We start from the raw sequence: 26,792 nt of genomic DNA, 5'->3' as shown, positions 1-26,792 counted from the left end.
GGTTTTATAGGGTGTTGTCTTTGCAGTTCAACTAGAATAAACCACAAGAATTGTGGAGTGTGAACAGGCCCCAAGTGTTTTGAGAGATAATTTGAAGCTTAATTGGAAAAAAAATAAAAGACGTTTATAAAATGCAGTATACTCCTCTTCTTTCTTTCTTTTTTTTCCTTTTGCTTGCTTTCTGTAGGTTGTTGTTTTCAATCACTTCCTGGTACTTTGTCTATCCATTTGTGTCTTTCCTCTGGGTCACAGGGTTATTCTCCCATCAACTTTCCTAACTCTCTTAGTTAGTTCCACACAAACTGACACAAGGAGCTTTAGGCAAAAACAGTTCCTCATTATGTTCTCTCCCTACTTCCTCCCTCCCCTAATCTTACATTGTTAGGGAAACATTCCCAATATGTTCATTTGAAAGGAGTGTCCTTGAGTGAAGATAGAGAAACCGAAATGTCCATAGGCAATACGCACTTTATTTGGCCAAGGCGACAGCACACCAGCAGATGGTGATAAAATTGCTGCCGCACCCAATAGCCATTTCCAAAAGTTTTTATAGTAAAACACATTTCATTGTTTACATAGCATTAGCTTAATTGGTTATTTAGTACACACATGATTATACCACAGGCAGTTAATTGGCTATTGTCTAAACATCAAGTGATTGGTTGCGTTCACTGTCCGTGCAGTGTTCACACACTTTCTTATTGGCATTACATTTGTTTGGAGTCTGGAATGCAAAGAGATACTTGCTAGGATGATCCTGTCCCCTTCAAGGCCACAGCAGAGCCAGAGCATTGTATTCAGAGCTCTCTAGAGAAAGGAGGGGTGAGGGGGTGAGTGTGTACTATGGTCACACACAGTAAAAAAGGGAGGGGCCATCATAGCCCATGCACTTTTACTCTGTAGCTCATTCTATGAGTCTACTGTAACCACTGATTATTTTGCAAAGCCATGTACAGAAGCAGAAAGCAAGAAAGCATAAGTTCAGCCATATTTATGTCCCTCTCAACATGAACACACAATGATTGTGTTTAAAAATGGCTTTCATACTACCTGTTTTTAAAAGAATATTGTGATAATTCTTGATGAGATAGAAGGTAGTAGGAAAAGAGGAAGACTGTGTTACAGGTGGATAAATCCCATCGTGGAAATCATGGCTCTGAATGTGCAGGACCAGAGCAAGGCTGTTAATAACAGGGTGCCTTGGTCTTACATTCATACGTTGCTATACATTGAAGCTAACTTGACAGCAATTAACAATAATTGAGATGTGCCTAGCCCACTTCTTTGAATGTTTTCAAATAGTCAAAGTTATTCAATGGCTAATTGAGCTGTTTCTGTTTCTTGGGATTTCTACTTTTGTTGTACTTTTCTCAGACCTCAGATTTCTCAGTCTGCTGTTAAAATGCAGTCTAAAGTTGATAACCCATGGGCATAGCAATTTTGTGTGTTCTTCTGTCCAAACACAGAACAATCTCAGCAAAGACCCATCACCATGCCATTGACTTTAATATCTTTGAAGGAATGGTCTGTCATGGAGTACCAGTTGTGACCATTTCACGAGGCAGAGTGGTTTATCAAAGTGGAGTGTTCCATGTCACAGCAGGAGATGGAAGATACATTCCTTGCAAACCATTCCCAGAATATGTCTACAAACGTATCAAGCAGCGTGATCAGGTGTGTGCCTGTGGGCTTAGTGGTTTTTCAAATATTTGTTTGTATCGTGAGATGTGCTAGAGATCAAGCAATTTCTCTCTCTCTCTTTCTTGAGAAAATTTGATCAGATGGCAAAACCAAAGCAAATTCTCTTAGACCACTCAAATTAACCAATAATATGGCTCTGATTATTGATAAATTAATAATCTATGGTGTTGGCCCAGAACTTCTCTGAAAAAGAAGAATGGAATTCCAAAAGGGGACAGTAAATAGCTAATAGTTGGATATTCCATTCATAGGCCAGTGTATCTTTAGGAAGAGTAAAAGAAGAATTTAATAAATGCAATAATGCCTTGCAGGTCTGCCAACCTGTTCCTGTGAAACGAACTCCTTATATGGGCAGAGTGATTTCATCCACTACAAAATAAAATAGATCTCATAACCCAATGGATCTTATTCAGGTAACTATCACATTATGTTGATCTAAAGTATTTAATCTCATTCCTGCTTTTGTATGCATTCGCATCAGAAGATTGCTTTGCTGAATTGAGAGGCTTACTTTTGTTTCTTTGTTTGTTTGTAACCCTATATTTTCACCAGGAAGGGGCACTCAAAGCAACTAGGAATAATAAAATATGGATTAAAAACAAAATCTTTAATTAAAATATAATATAGATGGGACCAAGTAAACTAAAACATACAATTAAAAAACCAATAAAAGAATTAGGCCTAAATCCCAACCATTAGTCTAAACTAGAATGCACTGGATAATTCCATGGGCAATTGGTAAATTAACAATTTTCCACATTCCATTAATTCAATGGATCTCCTCTAGTCTGTGTCAGAATTTGGCATCTTCTATACAATAAAGGTTGCTGTTAGGTTTGTATATTAATTTGTTTTAATGGTTAATGGAATAGTTAGGTAGTTTAGGTGTGTAGAACTTTTGTAGTTGAGGAATGAGGGGAGGCATCATGCTGGTTTAGACACTTAGTAGTGGTGCAGTGGGAAGATGGTTGTCTATGACTGGAATGTGCAGAAGTCTTGGGGAGATTTCCTTTGATTAGAACTTTCTCAGTGGAAAGGGAAAACTGAGGCAAGACTGAAAGCTATGAGGGGCCAGGCAGACTGGATGGATATGGTTGGGCAGGGCAGGCATGTTTACTTTTGTGAATGCATCAAATTAAACTCCGTGAAATATTAGGGTGGGGCATTGTTAATTTTATGCCAATGCTTATGGATAATGGAAATTCTGTCTACAAATATCTTCCTGATACCCTGCTTCTCAACCTTCCAACTGCTAATCAACCACCCATCTTCTCATTTCCCCAAGTGAACACATGCCCTTTCTCCCCATTCCCCCCAAAGTCTTTGTGTGTTTGAAAAATGGAAGGATTGCTTGCTGTCATTTAATCTAGTTTCCTTTGTTAAAGGTTCTTCAGATATCAGGGTGCCTGATCTGTATTTACATCCAGACAGACAGCATGCCTTGAATGTATATTAATTATACACAAGGAACAAATGTAGTTTAAACACTGATCTCTCACCTTGGGATCTTCTGCCAGTTCATCTTGTTCTGTGGCAACCATGTACCTAATTAACGGACTCGTATACATACTGGGGCCTATAAATCATACCAGTGATACAGCTCTCATCTCCCTGGAATCTCATTGTCCTGATTATTACAGGGATTCCTATGTCTCACTTCTGCTGTCATACATCTTTTGGTTCTTCTTGCCAATTGAATGGAAATGCCAGCAGGAGCTGAAAAACTCAGGGAGTTGTAGATCCTGAGAAACTGTGCTGCAGAGACAGAAACACTTATCTCTGCCTGTGACAAAGGCCCGAGATAGCAGCTTGCTATTCATAATGTCAGCAGCTCCTTCTTCATGTCTGCTTCTGATTGCCTCCAGCAAATGTCACAAGATTTAGAAATAAAGAAATGCTTGCCCAACAATGTTCAAAGAATAGCCTTTATTTTTCATCCTCCTCTCCTCCTCCTCCTCCTCCTCCTCCTCCCACCACCTCCACCATCAGATTACCTAGTTGGCTCCCTTTGGTTCTCATTTTTTCCCCAGTCAGTGTTACAGCCCAAATTGACCTCAAATTTCCAGGCCTATATAAAATGTTTCCTTCCTATGAGTCTCAATGGTTGGGCTAAGTAGCTGTTGGTTCTTTGGCTGAAGCCTCCAACAGGTGCTATATGGATGAAATTGAGAAAAATTATCGCCCAGCTTTTAGGCACTAAGACCAGTAGCTCTATTCATGTGAACAGAAGCTAGGGAAAACAGCGTCTAGGAATGTAGTGCACCTCTACATTCTCCCCCCCCCCCATGTGCTGTTGAGAAAGGTTTGAAAAGGATTTGTGTCATATTCAAGAGAGCAGCACAAAACTTTCAATGTAGGCATTATATATACATAAGAGGGTCCATGATGTGGCCTAGGCATTGCACTCTACACTAGCTGTGATCTCTGAACCAGTAACAAAAGTAGCTGCCCATAAACTATGTTACAACAGTAGCTTCATTTCACTTTTATCCTATCTTTCCCCAAGGCAGGACCCAAGGCAGCTTACCACATCAGTTAAAAACATACAATTGTAAAATGTTATAACATCAAAGAGAAATTAAAAACAAACACATTCCCTGAAGAGGGAAGACCCAGGGGAGAGAGGGATGAAGTTGCAGTCAAGGGACAATGGTATCAGAAGCTGCTGATTATGAGAAATTACTAAATAATAGACATGGGAAGGTTTATATGTTGTCTCCCTCTTGCCTTTGTAGGTCAAAAACAGGAAAATGATTCCTCTGCCATGTTTTTGCAATCTGTTTTGGGATCATTTTACCTTTCAATTTTAATTCTTGAAGATTTCTGAGTGATTTATCAGTTTGGCACGACAATTCTGATTACCTAAAAGTGTCAATGGCACTTCCTGTCCTGTTACTTCATCAATTGCTGTCTCTTAGAATTGAAGAAGGCATTTCTCTTTTACTCTGGATCATCCACTATAATGTTGCATGATTATCTTCTAAAAGCCACTGTGATTTTATATGACGATAAGAAGATACCACATTCTGGACCTATACCATGAACAAGCTGACAAAACTGAAATTAATTAATGGAGTCACCTTCCACAAGGAAATTGTCAAAAACATGTCTATAATAATATAATGAAACTGCAGCATAATGGGTCGTGAATATGCATGTACTTTGACTAGTAGGGAAATCATTGTTGCTGTTTTCTTAATCAGAGATGAGAATTATCTAGCCCTCCAAATGTCCTTGACCTGCAACACCCAAAGATTCTCTGCAATATAGTTAGTGATTAGGAATGCTGGAAGTTACAGTTCAGCAACATCTAATGGGTTGCATGATTTCCTCCTCTGTCCCACTGCCTTCCCTGCTGTGCATGGTAATTTGGATCTCCTTTTGTTTCTTTATATACAATTAGGATCAAGGGTAAACTTCATCCAATGTGGATCTGATTTATGTAGTGCTAGAGAAGAGTTCTGTGGATACAATGGACTGCCAAAAAGACAAAGGCTGGAATTCTGTACCAGATATTTGGTATATTTAACTTAGTAACCTCTCTACCCATCTACCCACCAGACTGACAGAAACATCATTCCCTTATGCTCAGATTGCCAAGTGGAATGAATCTTCTTCTTCCCATGCAGCTGATGCCCAGTCAAGTTAGGTGGGGAAAGACATATGACTGGAAATAGTGTCACAATCATGTACTATACTGTTATAGTGCTATATTCCACTTTTACTGGTATGGCTGCCTCCTCTGGCATTCTGAGATCTGTAGTTTAGTGAGGCCATAGAACTTTCTGGCTGAGAATTCTAAATGTTCTTACCTAAATTGCAAATCCCAAGATTTCACAGGAAGCAGCCGTAGCGGTAAAAGTGGAATAATAGTGCTATAATAGTTTATTGTGGTACTGTTGTAGGTAATGATTGTGAATGTGAAATTGTTATAGATGAGTAAATCTAGGTGACTGTTCCATATTCACAATAACTACTTAGTCTTGATTGTGACACTTTTGTCACAATCATAACTCCTCCTGCCCCTGATCTGCTTTACTGAGCATGAGCTGCATGGGAAGACGGAGCTCCATTCTGCTGCTGATTAGAGCATGGGTGAATGATGTTTCTGGTGCAGAATTCCAGCCAAATAAATGGCTCCAATAGTGAATAAAACCTGAACTCTTCCTAGAATCCAAAATGACTAAACTGAAGCATCATCCTTTGGACATATCAGGAGATGATGTGACTCATTAGAAAGGACAATAATGCTTGGTGAAATGGAAGGCAATAGGAAATGAGGAAGACTACATCGAGGGAGCCATGATTCTGAGTCTGCAAGACCTGAGCAGGGTTTTTGATAGTAGTGTGGCTTGGAGCTCTGGTTGCCATAAGTCAAAGTCAATTTGACTGCAACTAACAACAACAACAATAAAACCCAGCACACATGTGCTGATTGTCTCTTTAGGATAAATAGAGGCCTGTTACAGACTGCCAAAATAAAGCTGCTTCGGGTCTCTTTGGAGGCATGCTATTTAAATGATGCATGGGTCCTAAGAGACCGTAGGTCGCACCAAAGCCACACTCCATTCCTAAGCACTGGAGGGCAGCTTTGGTGCAGCTTCCAGATTCTTAGGATGCATGCATCATTTAAACAGCATACCTCCAAAGAGACCCGAAGCAGCTTTATTTTGGCAGTCTGTAACAGGCCAGAACCAATCTGGATGAGCCTTTGCTTCACTTGAATGAAAGTAGCTCCTTATCTGGTAGTAACTCACCTTTCTCAAGAAGAACTATTTCTAGGTGACATGCACAAGATAGCTGACATTGAACCTATGACCTCATGTAAGACATGCATATGCCATACCTCTAAGTGATGGTTCTGTTACCCCACTTCTCCTTTCCCTACATCTGGAAAAGAAAACACTCTGTTCCCCCTACTAATCTGAACTCCCCCAACTCATTTTTGTTCCTTGGGAGCCTACTGGAACAGATGCATCCATCAGTGTAAATGAAGAGCTTGGCCATGGCCCAAAGTATGTCAAATTCAAGTACTGAGTAATTTATCTGGGGAAATGATTTGTTCAATCTTGAAATGTTATAGAACAAAACAAAAATAAGAAGTACAACTTTGTTGCTGCTCCATTGTTGTCCTTGTTAACTGCCTCAAGCTGACGTCGACCCAGGGCAACCCTGGGAAGTGGATGAGATTTCTTCATGACTTTCTGTCTTCCACATGTACTAGTTACATTTTGGGAGTGTCACTAGCCTGGATCCTGCCATTTTTAATTCCCATCCAAAAACAACTTAAACACCCTTTCATTAATTTTCAGAACAGAAGCTGATTTGATTTGTAGATTTTTCCAGATCAAACTCAACATTGTATTTTAAAAAAAGCGGGGGGGGGGGGGGGAGAAAGAAGAAATAGTGGTTCTGCCTTGTGGGATGTAGTGGAATTGGTGAGTCAATGGGACAAGTGGAGGTTTTGCATGAGCATCATCACTGGTGCACACAAGAAGGATGGGGGAGGATGAGGTTACAGCACTACTAGAAGCAACGATAGAAAAGAAATAACCCTAATTGGCTTTGAAAAACTAAAACTCTTCATTTCAAATATGCATCATTCACAATGAGGAGAAAGCTAAAGCTAAAGTTCTTTCATCTGTGAAAAATAAAACATGAAGTGGAAGGTGGCTGGAGGGACTGAGGACACTTGGGTGAGAATAGCTATGAAACAGGAAAGAAAATATCCACCCACACAAAAGAACAGTAGCAGAAATAAGAACAAAGCAGCAGGAAGGAAGAGGAGAAATCAGTGTCTGCCACAGTGTTTTTGCCACTGAAGGCAAAAAAGGTGGACTAAATCAGTATTGAATGAAATCTGTCAATTATAGAGAGATTATTATTTCAGTGGCACAAGTTTGCGCGCTTTAAGTATAGCAGTGCTGAATGATGTATGATTCAGAGATGAATAACACCAATGTAATAAAAATTAAATGCACTGGTGTGGTTTTTTTTCTTCTCACAGAATCCTGGGTTTCTTTAAAGATATTCTTTATGTTGTTAAATGTTGCTGTCTTCTGCCACATCTGTTTCTTCCTTTCTGGCACATCTCATTGCCTGGAGGACTGGGAACCAGAAATTTAACTGAGAAGAAAGCAAAAGGAATTCTTTTTTTTAAAAAAATTGCAAGCATCTTACCTAACATCTTTCTCTGTCCAAAGCAGGAATAGGGAGCTACATTTTCACACTCTGCTTAAATTCACTGCATAAGAAATTTGGGGGGATGACTATTTGACCTTCTTAGGCAAGATGAAGATAGTGGCTGAGATTCTACATCTGCTTTTAGCTCCAGTTGGATGCCCCCCCGCCCCCATTGCTTGACCACTGACAAGTACTGGGAAGCTCCCTGCTGTTGTTTACTAGTAGGGAGTAGAGGAACAGAGAGGTTTCAGACCATTGACAAGCAGCTGGTCTCAGTTTGGTGGTGGTGGTTGTGGTAGTGGTGGTGGTAGTGGGATAAATGAAGGTGAGTTCTGAAATGGAATGTACTTGCTTTTTTCCTTTCCTCAGGAGGTCAGAGCAACCAAGACTTCATGGTCTGAATTGCTTCCTCCCTCCCTTCCCTGCCCAGCACTAAGAGACAGAAATAAACACAACTGTAGTTGGCCTTCCCTGTCCATGGATTCTTTATCCACAGATTCAACTAGTTAGTCTGACATCAATACCAGGAAAGATTATAGAGCAGATCATTAAACAGAGAGTCTGTAAACATTTAGAAGGCAATTCTATGATTCTATTAATTCCATAATCACAAAAGGTCAACATGGGTTTCAGAGAAAGAGGTCATGCCAGACAAATCTGATATCTTTCTTTGATAAAATGACCAGCTTGGTAGATGAAGGGAATGCTGTGGATATAGTATATCGTGATTTCAGTAAGGCCTTTGACAAAGTTTCCCATGACATTCTTGCAAACAAGCTTGTAAAATATGGGCTAGACAAGGTAACTGTTACATGGATTTGTAATTGGTTGACCGGACGAACCCAAAGGGTGCTCAACAATGGCTCCTTTTCATCCTGGAGAGAAGTGACCAGTGGGGACCCACAGGGTTCTGTCCTGGGCCCATTGTTATTCAACATCATTATCAATGACTTGGATGACAGAATTGGGAGCATACTTATCAAATTTGCAGATGACACCAAATTAGGAGGAATAGCTAATACCCCAGAGGACAGGACCAACATTCAAAATGACCTGAATAGACTAGAAAGCTGGGCCAAAGCTAACAAAATGAAATTCAACACGGAGAAATGTAAGGTATTGCACTTAGGGCGGAAAAATAAAATGCACAAATATAGGATAGGGGACACCTGGCTGAATGAAACTACGTGTGAATGGGATCTAGGAGTCCAAGTAGACCACAAGTTGAACATGAGTGAACAGTGTGATGCGGCAGCTAAAAAGGCCAATGCAATTTTAGGCTGCATCAATAAAAGTATAGTGTCTAGATCAAGAGAAGTAATAGTGCCACTGTATTCTGCTTTGGTCAGGCCCCACCTAGAATATTGTGTCCAGTTCTGGGCGCCACAATTCAGAAAGGACATTGAGAAACTGGAGCGTGTCCAAAGGAGGGCGACAAAAATGGTGAAGGGTCTGGAAACCATTTCCTATGAGGAACGACTTAGGGAGCTGGGGATGTTTAGCCTGGAGAAAAGAAGGTTAAGAGGTGATATGATAGCGCTGTTTAAATATTTGAAGGGATGTCATATTGAGGAAGGAACAAGCTTGTTTTCTTCTGCTCCAGAGAACAGAACCCGGAACAATGGATGCAAGCTCCAGGAAAAGAGATTCCACCTCAGCATTAGGAGGAACTTCCTGACAGTAAGGGCTGTTCGACAGTGGAATGCACTCCCTCGGAGGGTGATAGAGTCTCCTTCCTTGGAGGTCTTTAAACAGAGGCTGGATGGCCATCTGTCAGGGATGCTTTGATTTGGATTTCCTGCATGGCAGGGGGTTGGACTGGATGGCCCTAGTGGTCTCTTCCAACTCGACGATTCTATGATTCTATGATTCTAAGGTTGATATAATAGCCCTGTTTAAATATTTGAAGGGATGTCATATTGAGGAGGGAACAAGCTTGTTTTCTGCTGCTCCAGAGATTAGGCCCCGGAACAATGGATGCAAGCTCCAGGAAAAGAGATTACACCTCAACATTAGGAGGAACTTCCTGACAGTAAGGGCTTTTCGGCAGTGGAACAAACTCCCTCGGAGTGTAATGGAGTCTCCTTCCTTGGAAGTCTTTAAACAGAGGCTGAATGGCCATCTGTCGGGGATGCTTTGATTTAAATTTCCTGCATGGCAGGGGGTTGGACTGGATGGCCCTTGTGGTCTCTTCCAACTCTATGATTCTATGATTCTAATTATGCACAGCTTGAAAAGATTCCAATAATATATACATTTTGAAAAGCAAACTTTAATTTTGCTGTTTCATGCAGGGAACACTATTTTATTATCCCATTGTATATAATGGGACTTGAGCATCCACGGATTTTTGGTAACCACGAGGTGGGATGGGGGCTGGACTGTACTAGGGCTTGACAGGTACACCCTTCAAAATTTCACAGATGAAAACTAGAACACATGAGGTCAAGATGGCAACTGTAATTAATGAGGAAGAACACAAGGTATGAAGGGATTCAGCATTTTACTTTTGTCTGAGCTTACTGGGAAGGGCAAGAATGTGACTTGCCCAAAAACATTTTGGATTTAAAGTTGCCCAAGGTTCAGCCCATGTGGACAATGATAAGGAATTGTGGGAGTTGTGGAATCCAAAATACTTGGAAGGCCAAATGTTTCCCACCCATCACTGTACAAGTTTCTAGCATCAGGTTTTAAATTTTAGATTCTCAACTAGTGCTACCTTCATGCTGCATGCAATTTACCGTTGCAAAAGAATTTAGTTTCCTCTTCATTTTTCTCTCAGAGAGCTTTGATCTTCTGTTCAGTAGTTTTGCATGGAGATATTCAATACGTTTCATGTCTGTCTTAGGAAAGAATGATGTTGTCACCAGTATCTTAAGCTGGATAAATGTTGATGTGAACAGACCAAGCACGGTTAAAAAAATAATAATGGTCCCTAGCTGGATCCAAGTTGCATTAAGGGAGAGCTGTGGTGCTGGGATACAGACATGCTCAAAGAGAGGAATCTCAAAGGAAGTCTTGTTGTCAACAATTTCCCCGATATTGAAGATGAATTTATCAGCATTTTTCTGTATAAGAGAAAGAAAAATAAATTATAAAAGTGATTTGTATTGATCTCTCTTGCAAAACACCTAATATATGATATACAAAGTCAGTGGTGAAACTCCTCCTAGGCTCCTTTGCACTTATTCTTCTGTTGTTTCAAGGTGCAGTCTTCTGTTTCTTGCTGGTTTACAACTCCCATCAGCTCTAGCCAGCATAGCCAATGGTAAAGAATGCTGGAAGGTGCAGTACAGCAATATCTTGATGGCCACACTTTGTAACTCTCTCTGTGCTACAAGATATTAACAACACTCTTAATTGCTGTTCAGCCCTTCTCTGGTCTTAAGCATTAGTGTTCCTTAGATAAATATCTTAGAGATGCAGCACTTGGTTGAGAGGAATTAGCCCTGCTGGATTGGACTCATATGTCTTACTTGTAGTCAAGGAAAATTGCCTTTCCTAGTGATTCTAGGAGAACCTAGAAGGCCATAGTGGTGAATCAAGGATACAACTTTATTGAAAGAAATACATTTCTGTCCTCCACTCTGACAGACAAGAATGTGAGCAAAATGGGTTCAGCACTTGTACATTCTAACACAGAAGAATTTTCCATCCATCTAACATTCCTGACCAGATGTTTACATATCTTCCCAGGCCAGGCCTTGAAACTGACCTTCTACAGATTCATTCTAGACCGATTCCTATCAGAAGGTCTTTAACTCTTATGTGTCAGAGAAGAAGAAACATGCCGAGTGAAACTCTAGCTATGTCCACAGATTTTTCCTGGAGGAAAGTCCCTGAAACCAGGCACACAACTCTAAAAAAAAAATTGCAAACATTTTTATACACCCAAGCCCCAACCCATTTTCGTATCTCTTTCCACTTCAATAGCAATAGTCTTCAAACAGTAACAAGCTAGATTCCTCTTTGAGCCCCACAGCAGAGTATGTCCCCCCTCTGCATGGCACCATCTTAAAGCACTCCAACATCACCTTGTTCTTTAATGGCAAATTCTAGGCGTGTACATTTGCATCTGTTTGGAATAAATTAAAATTTGAGCCAAATGAGCCCCTTCCATTCAATTTACATTTGTTCTGCGGCTGACTTCTGAATATGAATAGATATATATGGGCTTGCTTCCACTATCCCACGTGCATGTATGATACAAATATGAGTAGATATAATTTTATTTTTCCAGAAGGTTCCAGTCTGTTTGATAAAGATGTAACTGCCACAGTTACATCCTAAGGAATCCCAGTTAATAAGAAACTAAGGTCAGTAGTTCAGTGTACTACAACTGTCTACCCAAAAAGTGTAAATACCTCACTAACCTACAAATCCCAATAAAACTTTAGGATAGTTAGTGGTATCAAACTGATATAACTAAGAAAGGGAAGTAGTGATCACCAGCGGATCAAAATGTTCCAGAAAGATGCAGTGTGCAGTTTTATGGGAAAATAGAATATAGGCAACAAAAAAACTGAAGAAAGTCAGAAATATGAGAACCAAACACATACACAATAAATTACTTTTTTAAAAAAAATCATGACTTTGATCGATAGTGAATATATGAACTGAATGATGTTTTTAATAGCAAAAATGAATAGAATAGTGTAATGAAAAATTATTTGACATGCCTCATGGGTTCTACACATTAATTATGAATTGAAGAATTACAGTTTTCCCTACCTTTAATTTATTGCTAAGTAAGTTCACAGAGTGAAGCATGAGATTAAGTATGACGAGAGAGGGAAAGAACAAATCTGTCAGTTCTTACCACAGTGTGCATAACTGCATAGTCTTCTATTATATCCCTCTCACAGTCATCTTTTTTTCTAATCTAAACAGACACAAACATGTCAGCCTTTTCTAATATGAAAGGCACTGTAGATTTTGTTTTTTAAAAAAAAAATCAGCTGCATTTTTGTAGCTCTTCGTTGTTTGTGTTTCTTCAGATTGAACAACTAGAACACCACTACTAGAGTAGCCACATTAGGATTTGTTATAAGAGCATTGTTAGATAGTTAATTTCAAGTTAGTTCCTCACATTACTATACTGGCTATTTTATTTCACACTAGTTTCTTTCCCTAGCACTAGAGCTAGTGGTATCCTTAAGGCTGGCAACACCCAGTGCGGTAACTCATGGTGCCATCGCGCACACACACATTTACCTCCTCCCACACCACATCACACAGAATCCTTAGTAATGTTTTTGGTATTGATGTAAATCATTAAAGCATAAATCATAAATCGTAATCCCCATATATCCCCATATCTCACTGAATGTAATGATAATAGTTGTGACATAAACAGCTCCAAATTAAAATTATAGCCACCCCTCCGTATCTACAGATTCATTATCCACAGATTCAGCCATGCATGGATTGAAAATATTATATAGATATTCAACCATGCATGGATTGAAAATATTATACACACACACACACACACAGAGAGAGAGAGAGAGAGAGCAATCCATGATTTTGTCATTTTATATAAGGGGAACCATTTCTATGCCACTGTATTTAATGGGACTTGAGCATCCACTGATTTTTGGTATCCACTGGAGGCCCTGGAACCAAACCCCAGTGGATACTAAGGGCCCACAGTTTATCTTTAAATGACAATATCATATGCACAGCCTAAATTTTTTTTACATGTAGATAGTTCCATGTAGTTATAGTTAAATTTTAGTGAGATGTGATGTTTTTAAAGAACATTTTAAAAGAATATTTTTTTAAAAAAATTAAAATTTAATTTTAAAAGCACTGGGACCTCTCCTTTCTCCTCCCATTGAACCTCACCCTATTCACACCATCTATTCTCCTTCTCTCTTCTTCTCCTTTTGTGTCGTGTCTTTTAGATTGTAAGCCTGCGGGCAGGGAACTGTCTGGTTAAAAATAATAATAAATGTAAGCCGCCCTGATAGCCATTAGGGCTGAAGGGCGGGATATAAATACCTAAATAAATAAATAAATAAATAAATCTCTTCAGTGTTTTAAAGGGACACAGGCAATTGCTACAGCCTCTTTTTGCCAAAAGGCAGATGTTTGGTGTGTAGTAGTATAACCTCCTCCTTGGGGTGTCACCCAGTGTGACCCGCACCCCACCCATATCCTCCTAGTGAATGCCCCTGACTAAAGAAGAATCTACCATTATTTTCAAGATGTTATTTTTAATTGGGAACTGGCTCAGAGTTAAAGAATAGACTGTTGCAGCTAACAGTAAAGGGATAGTGTAGACCTAGGATTGGGCTTAGGCCAGGGAGACCTGGATTCAGATCCTATGAATTTTATTTTGAACAAATGGCTGTCACTGACCTTATCTTACCCCATGGGTTTGCTGGGCAGAAATAAGTGAGCATAGCCCCCTATTTATTCCTGCTCCTTAAAGAACAGTGGGGATACAAATGTGACAAATACATGGAAACCATAGAAAGCACCCATACTTCTCAAACACTGATATTAGAAAGGGCTAGTGCTATTTTAACTTGTTCATCAATTGCATGCCAGTAGGGTAAATAGCTAACTGTTTTCAAGAAGGCTGATGGCAGTAAATAATTCAGGATAGTAAAACCCTGTACAAACCGAGAAGAGCTCCAAAGGGAAAATTCCACACTGACTGGACAACGAGAATGGCAAATATCTGTTTTAATCATATGAAATTCATTTCCTTTTAATGTTGCAAAATAGCCCTAGCATTGATTTTAAGGTAGACTGTGGGATTTCTGAGTTGAGAAATTGTAGGCTTCTGAGAACTGTACAGATGGGACAAACAACAAGATTTAGTTATCTCCATCACACCCATTGTTACTTCTTGGGAACAACTTCTGGACCACCATTGGACACAGTGTATTGGACATAAAAGACTTTAGGAAATTCTTGTTCAGAGCTGGGGAGCATTCCTTTTTGGATTACAGCACCTAGAATCCCCTAATGAGCATGGTCATTAGTTATAGTGGCTGGGAGATGTAGTCTAGAAAAGTAATGTATCCAAGTTCTTATTTGTTTCATCTAGCATAGAATGTTCAAGACTACAAGCATTAGTATTGTCTGCAGAGGGAAAAACAAACTAAAATGGAAAATTAAATTGTTGGAGAGCTGCTGTGCTTTAGATTTTATGTAGCTTGGGAGCCTTTTGCAATGAAGACATGACCTGGTCCGTGCCATATATTTCTTTAATGGTTACCAGGGTGCCTCAAACTATAGTAGAGAGCTTTAGAGCTTAATTGCAGGAGGATTTTAGTGCTTAATTGCTGAAAGCAAATTCTCATTCCCACAGATCTGATATCTTGCCATCTTTTTTCATTCGTTCTAGATAGGTAGGGGGTATTTGTGATTGCTCAGTGGAGAGATATAAGAATTGTTTATACCCACTCTCTTTCACATCTTGCCCCAGTTAAAAACAGTTTAGAGTCATGATTCAAGTGCCCCAGATGCATTTCTGCATCTGAAGAAGGGCTGAAATTACTATGGAGTATTAATGGGAATATGCTTTCAAGTCCTAAATGGGGGAATAAGGGATTGGGCATGGAGGCAAATCTCATATTCTCTGCATAACATTGATCTTTTCCTATGATGTACTGCAGTGCAATTTCTCTCTGTGCATGCCTGTGGCTGTGTGTAGAAACAGACAGGCAAACAGATAATCCCATACTGCTCTGAACATACTCAACCTCATATGTTCTCAGAAACTGTGCAGGGTCTGCCCTGGCTAAGGCTTGAACAGCAGGACATGCTGGGATGAAGAATCCATCCAGGAAACCCAGATTTCTCTTGTCAATCAGAACTGACAATGCTGAGCTGAATAGGTCAATGGTCTGATTCAGTATAAGGCCACTTCTTATGTTCCTTTGACTAGTTGATTCATAGACTGATAGAAGATAGATAGCTAATTAAGTTTTCTGCTGTGAACAATAAATTACCTGACAGTCACATGGGAAGAGAAAAAATTCATTCTACATCCATTCTACACAGCAGCAGGTGTTATTTAAATCCCTTCTTGTTTAGTTGTAATTGAACGCTAAGCAGTAGTTATGCTGGTGAACCCAAATGCCCCACTTTCTGCAACACCTGAGTTTTCTTATAATTGCTTCTTGGATAAATGGTTTCTTTAGGGGAGAAAGAAAAAAAAAGATTGCTCAGCACAACCAGCTCTAAGAGGAAGTAATAGGAAATGCACCTGCTGAGAAGCAAAGAAATTAATGTAAGAGGAAAGAATTTGGGCAATGCCACTAAAGCAAATAAATGTCTTGGTGTCTGCTGGAAATCCTCTGGTTCCTAAGGTTACCAAAGGGTTGTGTCCTTTACATAAGGAGGTTCTCAGGGTTCCATCTTGCAGGTTGTTTTGGCAAGGTGTACAAATCCATAAATCATCTTGTACATTTAGTCACTGAGCCAAAATAAACCGCTCTGAAAACTTCAAGCTCAAGCAAAAGTCTTAAACCCACAAGTAAAGTACTTTACGAGACAGCAAAAAGAGGATGAATTGGATCTTAGATCTGCCTTCCATCTTCAGGTACAGAAAGGATGAAGCCTGAGTCAACCTGGAGCTCTGCAGGATCGAACCCGCAATCACTGTTCCACCGTGGCTCCTCTTTGAACTGGAGCAAGCCATTATGGATTTGATGGAATCAGCTTGAAATCCTTAGTAATGATCCAGACAGATGCACTCATTGTTCCTCTATGGCCAGCAACATAGGGATGTAAATCCCATCTAGTTTGTCCTTACGTGTGGGAATGAATATTTATGGTTGTTTTGTCCTTGTATTCCTCTGCAGTATTCCCCCTGTATTCGAATGCCCTGAAAAGTTGTGGAGGAATTCATCTGTGTAGAAAAACATGTGAGATTCTATGCAAAAACCAAAACAAAACAAAACCCAAAGTCCTGCTTTCTTTGTAGAAAAACAAAAGAATCTGCACAGGAATCTGTTTTCTGCATCAAAAAGAGGCTTTTTATATGGGAAGAAAATTACTGGTGTGTTTTTCTATGCAGCATAATTCCTCTGCAGCTCTTTTAGTTATTCAAATATTGGGGGAAATTGTGCATAGTTCTCACTGGTCTACTATTGTTCCCAATGCAGTTTCCTGACTGCTAGAAACCCCATTTTCCAATTTAGGAATTGATAATTTCCATCCTTACAGCAACATGGTGATGGTAGCAGCCACTACAAGGCATACCCCCCCCCCCCCCACTCAACCTGTTCTAAAGTTTTTCCTTCCAAATCTTATATCACTGGGCCTAAGTCAGAGCTGGGAGCATTACTTTACATCACCGTCTTGAGGGAGAGAGAGGCAGACTGGCCCAACTGCTTGCCTGAAGAAGACAAGCCCTCCTTTCAGCCACCATCTTGGGGAGAGAGAGGCAGGCTAGCTCCAATCTGCCTGCCTGAAGAAGACAAGCCCTCCCTTCAGCCACCGTCTTGAGGGAGAGAGAGGCAGTCTGGCCCAACTGCCTGCCTGAAGAAGACAAACCCTCCCTTCAGCCACCGTCTTGGGGAGAGAGAGGCAGGCTAGCTCCAACTGCCTGCCTGAAGAAGAAAAGCCCTGCCTTGTATTGTTTTTAAATGGTATGGGTGGGTTTTTGTATTGTTGGGCTATGTATTGGTTTTGATGGTGTTTTTGTAAACCGCTGTGATCTGCAAGGAATAGCGGTCTAGAAATAAAATTTCATTCATTCATTCATACTTTTAAGGATATAATTAGTTATCATTGTAGTTCTGAGGTATGCCACAAGCAGTTATAGTTGCACTTTTTAAAAGTTACTAATTGTGTTTCCATTTCTCATAAGAAACTAAAATCTACAATCTAAATCCTATTGTAAATTCCAGTTTAAAGAGCCATTAAAATACAATTGACTTGTATTGACTCACCATTTAATAATTGATTCAGTTGCTCTATTCTAGCTGAAACTAATGAAGAGGATTCAGCCCTATACTTTTAGTTACTTAGAAAAAATTTTTATAAATGCTCCAAGCCACTCCTCCCAGCTACTCCATCATGGCATCAACACTCATATGAGAGCGTGAGGTACTGCATTCCTCCTCCACTGTCTAGTGAGGTCACACTGCTCTACATATTGAGATAACAGGAAAATTACAATGAGGTTGCCTCATTACATCATTGTCATATAGTATGGCTCTGTTAATGGAAAAATGGAATTGATTACTACTAACTATTTACATATAAATAATAACTATCAAACTTTGGGGCCTACATATAACTTTTTGATCATAACCCTCAAGGCTGGGACAATGACTGGGAAAAAGGATTGTGAGAACATGGGTTGCATCTGCACTGCAGAAATAATGCAGTTTGACACACAGTTTAACTGCCAGGGCTCAATACTATGGAATTCTGGGATTTGTAGTTTTGTGAGCTATTTAGCCTTTTCTGTCAGAGTGCTCTGTGCCACAGCAAACTGCAAATCCCAGGATTGCATAGCACTGAGCCATGGCAGTTAAAGCGCTGTCAAACTGCATTACTCCTGCAGCCATGGAAGTAATGCCCCATAGGGTTTTTTTTCTTTCTGTCCAAGGCAGTCTACTGCAGTTACTGCCATACAGTACTCTATATACATTTTAGAGTCCATGTTATTACATTTTAGTTCTTTTCTATTTGCTTTAGAATTTCTGTAGGATTTTATGGTGTGTTTTACTTGTTTTAGCGTTATTTTGTGTTATTTTGAAATGGCCTAAGGGCTAATCAATAAACATTTCTTCATTACTGCAGTTACTCAAAGGAGCAGCAGTCCACCACCAAGCAACTGTACCTTCCAAATTTTCAAGTCTCTTCTCTGTGGACATTGAACACACAATAAGGCCATCTGATAGATGGTTGAGATACACACACACACACACACACACACATATATATATATAAACAGGATCTTTTTAATTTATAGAGCTTTAAAATCCTGTGTTTCCTGTTCCACACTCTCTCAAATCTTCTAAAATGTGTTTTAGCATAGGTTTATTCTTCAGAAAACTTATGTCCAAAGCAATAACTGCTATAGAAAAGTGCTGGTACTGTAGCTAAGATACTTACATGGTAATACAATTTCAAATGGACCTCGAGCTCAGGGAAATCTTGGAGATGCTTGCTCACTGAAAAAATGAGCCAGTAAAGCAAATAATCTATTGCTCCAAAGAGAATCCAAATGCAAAGGTTAGCAAGCACAGGAAGAAAAAAGCGTATCGTGCATTTCTTTTCTTTGTATGTTTGGCAAAAAGACGGGACCATTGCATACATCTTTCTCTCTTCTTTACTGAGGGGAAGGACTGAAAGTTTTTGTTGCTGCCACTGCTGCTCATTGTATCTAATAAACTCTTTTGTAATGTAAGTATTCTTGAACTTGATCGTGTGAGGACCCAGGAATTTCTGAAGGAAGCGGTATGTCCCAAGAAGAATGAAAGCAGTGCCCAGGAGGGGAAGCACTTTCTTGGCCAAAGATAGGTGAAGTGCTAGCACAGAGGAGATCTGGTTGACAACATTCTGGATGCCCAGTCTTGTCTTATTCAGCCTCAGGTTCAAGCCTTCATCCAAAACGAAGTAAGACACATCCAGTTTGTCGTTCACTTCCACAATATCTTTAAGTGGGTTGCTCAAGGCCTTGCTCTGATTGTAAATCCACCAAATGGCTTTAATGTACTCATCGAGAAAGGATAAGTGCTGGGATTCAAGAATACAAGTGACACTATCTGCCAGCTGCTTTAGGTTGTAGAAAATATTTTGGATATTACCTGCAACCACTGCACCTGTCCCAGCAGCAACAAGGGTGTTTCTTCCTTCATGCATCCCACAGGTAAGGAAGAAGAGGGCAGAGAAACAACGCAGGTATCTGAAGAAGAACAAACTAATGGAAAGAACAACCCAAAGAGGCATGAATATTATTGCAGCAGAAACTGGATACTCTGTTAGTAAAGTATAACCAGCTAGGAAGAGGAGCACATTTGCTATTAAACTGACAGAGCTGCAGACTGCAAACAGAAACAATAGATTCTTCCAACCGGGCTTCTTCTCAGCCACAAAAATGTTCCATACATGCTGAGTAAATGCAGCAAAATAGGCCATTTTCTTCAGGATAACTGTAACTCAAACGATGGGGACTGAAGCTGGAAACAGTCAAAACAGAGGTGCCTTTGAGTTCTCTGTGGAATTTATACTTCAGTTCTAAGTGAAGTGAGATCCTGATGGGTAGATTGTGTCTTAGCAGAACTCAGCAAAGTTATTATTATTATTTGGCCTGACAATGCTGGTTGGATGCTACCACAATCTGCAATCCCCTTTTCTGGACTCTTTGTCTTGGAAAGAAGCAAGCAGAATTGTGTTCTAGCTTGAATATGATATTACATGGTAACTCCACTGAATTTATGTTATCTTCTTAGAACCTTTCATGGCATACTCTGATACATGGCAATGAATGGCTGCTTGGTGCAATTGGGTTCATGGTGAAAATGAGTCATCTGATTGCTTTGCAGATTATCCAGCTTGCTGTTCAGTATAAAAAGACATGAAAGAAGGAAGAGGATCATTCAGCACAAATATTCAGCAGTGGATTTTGCAGTCATGTTCCCCACCCTTAGATACCAGTGGAGCATTCCTATTTTCTATTCTTAGAATGTTAAAAAAAAAAAGGAATATTTTAAAAAGATCAGCTACATTATTTTATCTTTTAACTGGAAACTTAAGCTTTCACTTTTTGTTCATTTCTTCTGTTGTTTCAGCATCACAAGAATCCATTCTCCAAAGAGGCAGAACTGATTTATATGCATATTAGACTTTTAACACAACACAATCGATCAGATTCTAATTAAATAAGATAAACTTCTCCAATTTTGTCCTGTAATAAAAGTCTTTTTCCTTAACAAATATCATTTTATACAGCTAACATTATCTTTTGATTTTAGCTCAAAAACAGCAGGTTACCACCAAGTGAGATAGATATTTATATAGGCACACATCTTAAGACTATGCATATTTCTTATTTTCAGTTTTCCTCATTATTTATTTGCTTATACCTTTTCTGGCTCCAAAATAGATACAAGGAAAGGAAAAACCATAATTTTCCTATAGATGTTGCCCTTGATTTTGCCATCTCCACTCCTTCACCACCAGAATCCCATCCTGACGGCAGTTAATACCAGTGTTAGGATGAAATAGTGCCTTGGAAAACAAAATGAGTTCCTAAAGCAAGGCTTTTCTCTAGTGACCTTTGAGAAAGACTTGTAAGGCAATGTTGGTTCTACCAAAGTGACAAGGCTCCAAATATGGCTCTGGTGGCAGACTATGGACTCAGTCCCCTATCCCTTTATCATAGCATAAACATAAAAAACATTCATGTAGGCATGTACTATACAGCCCACATGCAAGGTGGTTGTACAATACATATCAATGACTAGGTGCATCATGCAATGCACATTACATCATGCACAACCACAGTGCAAAGTATATGATACACATGCACAACACACCTTAAGGTCGTCATAAGTCAAGTCATAAATGACTTGAGGACACACGCAATAAATGTAAATGCAGTGTTCAGTACATTTACTGCAGTGTGTTCTCAAGTTATTTCTGACTCAACTTATGACACCCCTAAGGTGAATTTACCATGGGATTTTCTTGGCCAGATTTGTTTGGGGGGGGGGGTTACTATTGCTTTCCTCTGAAGCTGTGAGAGTGTGACTTACCCAGGGTCACCTAGTAAATTTCCATGGCTAAATGGAGATTCAGACCCCAGAGTCCTAGTCCAGCACTCAAACCACTATGCCACACTGACTCTTTAGGTGCATAGCTCCTCTAAAGTTAAAGAATAAAACCTGCCATGGATTTATCACCCTACTGACATGGTAGCCACAAGCTATCACTGGTCTCAAAGTGACACATTGGTCATACTACCAATGCATGGAATAGTTGCTATTTCCATTGGTGGAAGCACTCTTTGAATGGTTTCAGTCACAGAGTTTTAAGATATATTGTTGCCACTGTTGTTTTTGGATGCTGAAGTTTTATTAAAAGTTGTGTGCATTATGCGCGTAGTCCATAACGTATTGAAGCATGACAATATGTAAACAGCTGTAATAATTAAATCACCAAAGATTAATCTCATTTCAGGCATTATCTGATGAGATATTCAAGACATGTTTCATTGCTAAAGATTAATTGATGTGAACATCACTTATAGGGCTAGCCTTGTCATAACACTGCTTCACAATGACTTTATTAAAGTATTGTCATCTCAATGCTGCTAGTGTGAACAAAATATGCATTGACCACTTTTCCTGCTACCAGCAAAAACACTACTACACCTGTTGCTTAACCTACTTGGAGGTAAGACATATTGATCACAGTGGAATATGCTCAAAACTAGACATATATAGCATGGGACTGTATGACACCAGTAAAGGGAATGACAGAACTATAGAGTTGGAAAAGATCTTGGATAATATCTAGTCCAGGGATGGGAATTGTGCAGCCATCTAGATGTTGATGAGCTGCAACTCCCAGCAGCCATAGCCAACATAGCCAACGGTGATGGAATTGCAGCCCATTAACATCTTTAAGGGCTGCACAATTTCCATCACCGATACAGTCCAGCCTAGTTTGGTATTTACAATATAGGATACTGTCCAGGCTCTGCTTAAATGTTTTTAAATTTAATTTATTAATGCATATCCTACCTTTCCCCCAGCATGGAATTCAAGGGACCTTACAACAAGGGTAAAACAAAACAGAGCTAAACACCTAGGCTAAAGTGGAGTTGAAGGCTTTCATGGCCGGCATCCTTAGTTTTTTCTGGGGTTTTCAGGCTATGTGGCCATGTTTCTACCTGACGTTTTGCCAGCATCTGTGGCTGGCATCTTCAGAGAATGCTTGCCTGGAAATGAGTTGGGTATATATTGTGTGACCTGGAAAGGCAGGGGTGATTTGCATGTGGATTGTTCTGTTGCTAATGGCAGGCCTCAGGGAGGGAGGGTCTGCAAAAGGGCATTAGTGTCTGCTTGATTAGTGCAGTGCAGATTAGACCCCAGTCAACCAATTGCTGAATGATGATTCAACTCCATAGGTAAATCCTATTGATTCAATGGGGCATCTGTTGTTAGGACTAACAACAGAATTCAGGCCTGAATTCCAGCAAGTACCTCTGGCAAAAGACATAATTTCCTAAGGCAGCCTGTTCCATTACTGAACATTGTAGATTCTCTCATAATCATTAGCTGAAATCTGTTTCCCTGAAATGTCCACCCATAGATCCTAGTCCTGCCTGCTGGAGAAACAAAGAAGTTCCCTACCTTCTTTTCTGTGTGACGACCCTTGAAGATAGCTATCCTGTCTGCCTTTAGGTTTCTCTTCTCTGAGGGGAATGTGACCAGGTATGTCAGCCATTGTTCATGTGATTGAATATCCAGACCTCTCATAATCCTGGTCACATTTCTGTGGACATTGCCCAGTTAGTACCCCCAGTACAGCCTGACCAGAAAAGAAAATGAGGATAGAGAGAAACCCCATGCATACTTATTTCTTATTGTTAAACAATTCCTTATTATTATTATCCCATTTAGACATTTCTTAATGGCATTATTCTGAGGATTACTTACATGTTCTCCTGGAAGCTACATGATGATTTTTCATGCCATGGTACTTCTTAAGTCTGTGGAGAAGGACTGACTGATTGTGACAAATAAGTTTACAGTGAATCACTCCAGCCATCCAGCCCACTTGCCTAATGAGTCAGAAACAGGAATGCCTTACATGTCAATGGGTTCGTGAAACCACTAAAGTTTTCAGTCTAAACAATCTGGGAGACCACCTTTGAAATTCAGAGTAAAACCCAGAGTGGATTCATGGTCTCACTGACCTGGATGCCCCCAAGCACCACTAGTCAGACAAGTGACAACCTTGGAATGGTGATAAACATGAGAAAGTTTGCACAAAGGGAACTTGTTGGTTGAATGGAAGATTAAATAAAGATTTAGATATTGTATATTGTTTAATTATATTTTTATGTTCACTTTTGTATGTTTTCAATTGTGTTGTTCTTTTTAATTGTAAGATGCTTTGAGTCCCAATTTTGTGGGGTAAGTGAGATGATGATGATGATGATGATGATGATGATGATGATGATGATGATGATGATGATGTTTCAGAGCCAAATTGGCCTTATGACTGACACCTGGCTTCTAGTTTTTTCTTAGTTAAATAGCAGCCACAGAGGAGGAAGGTAATCCAGGCAAAAAATATGGAATGAGGATAGCAATTTCTTAACTCTTTGACCTTTTCCAGTTTCAGTTGCCAGTAGAATAGATGCTACCAGACAGACAGACAGACAGATAAGGCCAGACAGGGGAAATAATGAGTTACAACTAACACAGCTCCCTGGAACTAGCTGATTTCTGGAGAGACAAGAATATCAATCCCGAGTGGCAAAATATACATATAAATGCACAAATTACAGTGGTAAATGTAACAAAGGCCTGGGACAGACCGCCCAAAAAGGGCAGCCTGCCAGCGGCCTTTTTTCCTCTGGAGGGAAGCCGCAGCCACCAAACCGTGCGGCTTCACTCCAGAGTAAAAAGAATCTGCAAAAAGCGGGTTCTTTTTCCGCCACGCCAGTTACATCTGAGTATGCCAATGGCGCACTCATGATGTAACTAGCGCAGCGTGACATGCAGATGCTATGTGTCAGTTATGTCATAATGGCCGTGCCCGAGTACACTGGAGCTACCAGAACGTGCTAGGGTTAGGGACCATGCGGTTGCTGCGCGGTTCCTAATCCTAGCTACGCTGCTGCCACGCAACAAAAGGGCCGTCGGTCCCCTGCCAAACTTACATTTCAAAATCAATAAAATAAGCAAATATGTGGTTACTTTACTGGAAGAAGTTACTTTCAAAATTTGTCTTTAAAGGGTATCTTGAGTTTTGTGACATTCTCTTATGAATCTGATAGGGTTTTGTGCTTTAAAACAGTATGAGAAAGTAACAGAAAAGTAACAGAAAAGCAACAAGCAACACAATCAGTAACATAACAAGTTACATTTGCAACACTACAATAAGTAATAGCAACAGTTTACTTCTCAAACATTATAAAGAGTAAATGGTATGGATTGCTTTTTAATAATAATTTCTCAAATTCTCTTTTTTTAATTCTTTATTAGTTAAAATAACAAATTTTCCATATAAAGAAAAAAAACTTATAACATGTTACATACAAACATTGAAATAAACCATTCTTAAGCTCAATCTTATCCGTTACATTTAGAAACTATCATTATCATATACAAAATATTACCTCATCTACAAAAACCAAAACATACAGACAAACAAGCAAGAGAGAAAAGAGAGAAAAGAAAAGAAAAAAAATTAATAATAATAACAAGAAGAGAGAGGAGAGAGAAAAAAGAAAAGAAAAAAGGGGAAAAAAGAGGGGGGAAAAGAGAGAAAAAAAAGATTAAAATAAAGACTTCCCAAACCTGCAATCCTGGGAGATTTTCTCTGCTTATCTGTATATTAACTCTTTTTCTATATACATGTTTTGTTACCTTCTGTAAAAAGCACATCTCATAATCATTTTTATTCCCTCAGAGGAGGTTTTATAAAGAAGAGGTTGAAAAGTAAAATTTCCATAATTTTCTATTTTTATATACAAATAAATAATTTCACCTGACTTTGGATTTCTGAGCTCTTGTCTGTTACCATTTTGCTCTGAGCAAAGCTTAAGTACATAAACACCTCTAGAGTCAATTTCTATTATTGAGTCACAAAAGAAAAAGGAAAAAGAAAGGGACTTGGAGATCGGGACCTCGGTAATCCCTTCTATCTTTCTATATTTCTGTACTTCCTGATCCTCACAATTTTAATCCTATTTTGAAGAGGACTTTTGAGTCCAAAATTTTTCCAGAAATCTCAGAACAGGGTTCCATTCTTCTTCAAATTTTCCCAAGGAATCAAATTTAAGTAAATAAGTTAATTTATCCAATTGTAATAAATCATATATTTTCCAAATCCAGTCCATTATCGACGGGGTATGTTCACCTTTCCAATATTTGGTATAAGCCAACCTAGCTGCCATTAGCATATAGACCAAAATTTTCCCGAATTTCCTTTCTAACTCTTGTTCAAACATCCCTAATAGGAAAGTTTTTGGTCTACTTTCTAAGCTTGTTTGTATAATCTCTTCAATCGTTCCTTGGATTACTTTCCAATATTGTTTTGCCTTTGGACACATCCACCACATATGAATTAAAGAGCCTTTATTTTCTCAAATTCTCAATCAGGCATACTGCATGGTCAAAGCATTACATTCCCTTTCCCAATAAATCATTGCTCTAATCTGGATTGGGCATCCTGCTATTTAATAAAGTAAAGCCAACCATGCAAGAGCCAATCTAACAGTAAAAAAAATAGTTCTATTACAATGCAACCATGAAAGATTCAGAACCAACCTTTTTCTCTTACATGCCAATTACGGTTTTCTAAATCCACATAAAGCCTGTAGAGTGGGGGTCTGCAAAAATCAGAGGCTATTGGATACAATCATGCAGTTGAATAATGCTACTATCTCTGCTTCAAAAATATAATCACCCTATTAAATATCTTTGCTTTATAATTTACCTGTGTGTTTTAAAGATATTTGTATTTTAAAGGAAGGTATGAATTCATAAGCATTCAGTATAATTTTTTTGTGATTAGTAGTTCTAGATCTAGATGAAAGATAATGAGAAAAGAGCTTTATATAAATTATCTAATCTCTGTGCTTTACATGAAGGTGAAGAACTGCAACATATTCTATAATTGTCAAATTTACCCCAGTATAAGGGAAGGATATATGTGCCCTATGCAGAATATTTCAATTTGAGTCAAGATTG

General features: G+C 39.2%; 2 protein-coding genes across 2 annotated transcripts in view; one reads left to right on the top strand and one right to left on the bottom strand.

Moving 5' to 3' along the window:
- LOC149317565 (dihydropyrimidinase-like) overlaps window positions 1–2,113 on the top strand; it is a 50,581-nt gene extending 48,468 nt beyond the window's left edge. Inside the window, exons 8-9 of the mRNA XM_089518933.1 lie at window positions 1,467–1,674; window positions 2,013–2,113. Coding sequence (XP_089375059.1) covers window positions 1,467–1,674; window positions 2,013–2,081 — 277 coding nt within the window. The 3' untranslated portion in view covers window positions 2,082–2,113. The remainder of the gene's footprint in view (window positions 1–1,466; window positions 1,675–2,012) is intronic.
- Window positions 2,114–7,329: 5,216 nt separating this feature from the next.
- Window positions 7,330–19,998, bottom strand: DCSTAMP (dendrocyte expressed seven transmembrane protein). Its single transcript, XM_089517817.1, has 3 exons — window positions 18,973–19,998; window positions 10,626–10,952; window positions 7,330–7,827 (listed from the first exon to the last, which is right to left on the bottom strand). Exons 1-3 carry the CDS (start codon window positions 19,996–19,998, stop codon window positions 7,744–7,746), a joined length of 1,437 nt encoding a protein of 478 aa, XP_089373943.1. The 3' UTR covers window positions 7,330–7,743.
- Window positions 19,999–26,792: the final 6,794 nt, after the last annotated feature.

The sequence above is a fragment of the Sceloporus occidentalis genome, unplaced genomic scaffold (assembly GCF_023333645.1).
Source record: "Sceloporus occidentalis isolate IW3139 unplaced genomic scaffold, rSceOcc1.0.p SCAF_3, whole genome shotgun sequence".
Taxonomy (NCBI): domain Eukaryota; kingdom Metazoa; phylum Chordata; class Lepidosauria; order Squamata; family Phrynosomatidae; genus Sceloporus; species Sceloporus occidentalis.
Note: the sequence above shows the minus strand (reverse complement) of the source record. Positions and strands in the feature narration are given on the sequence as shown.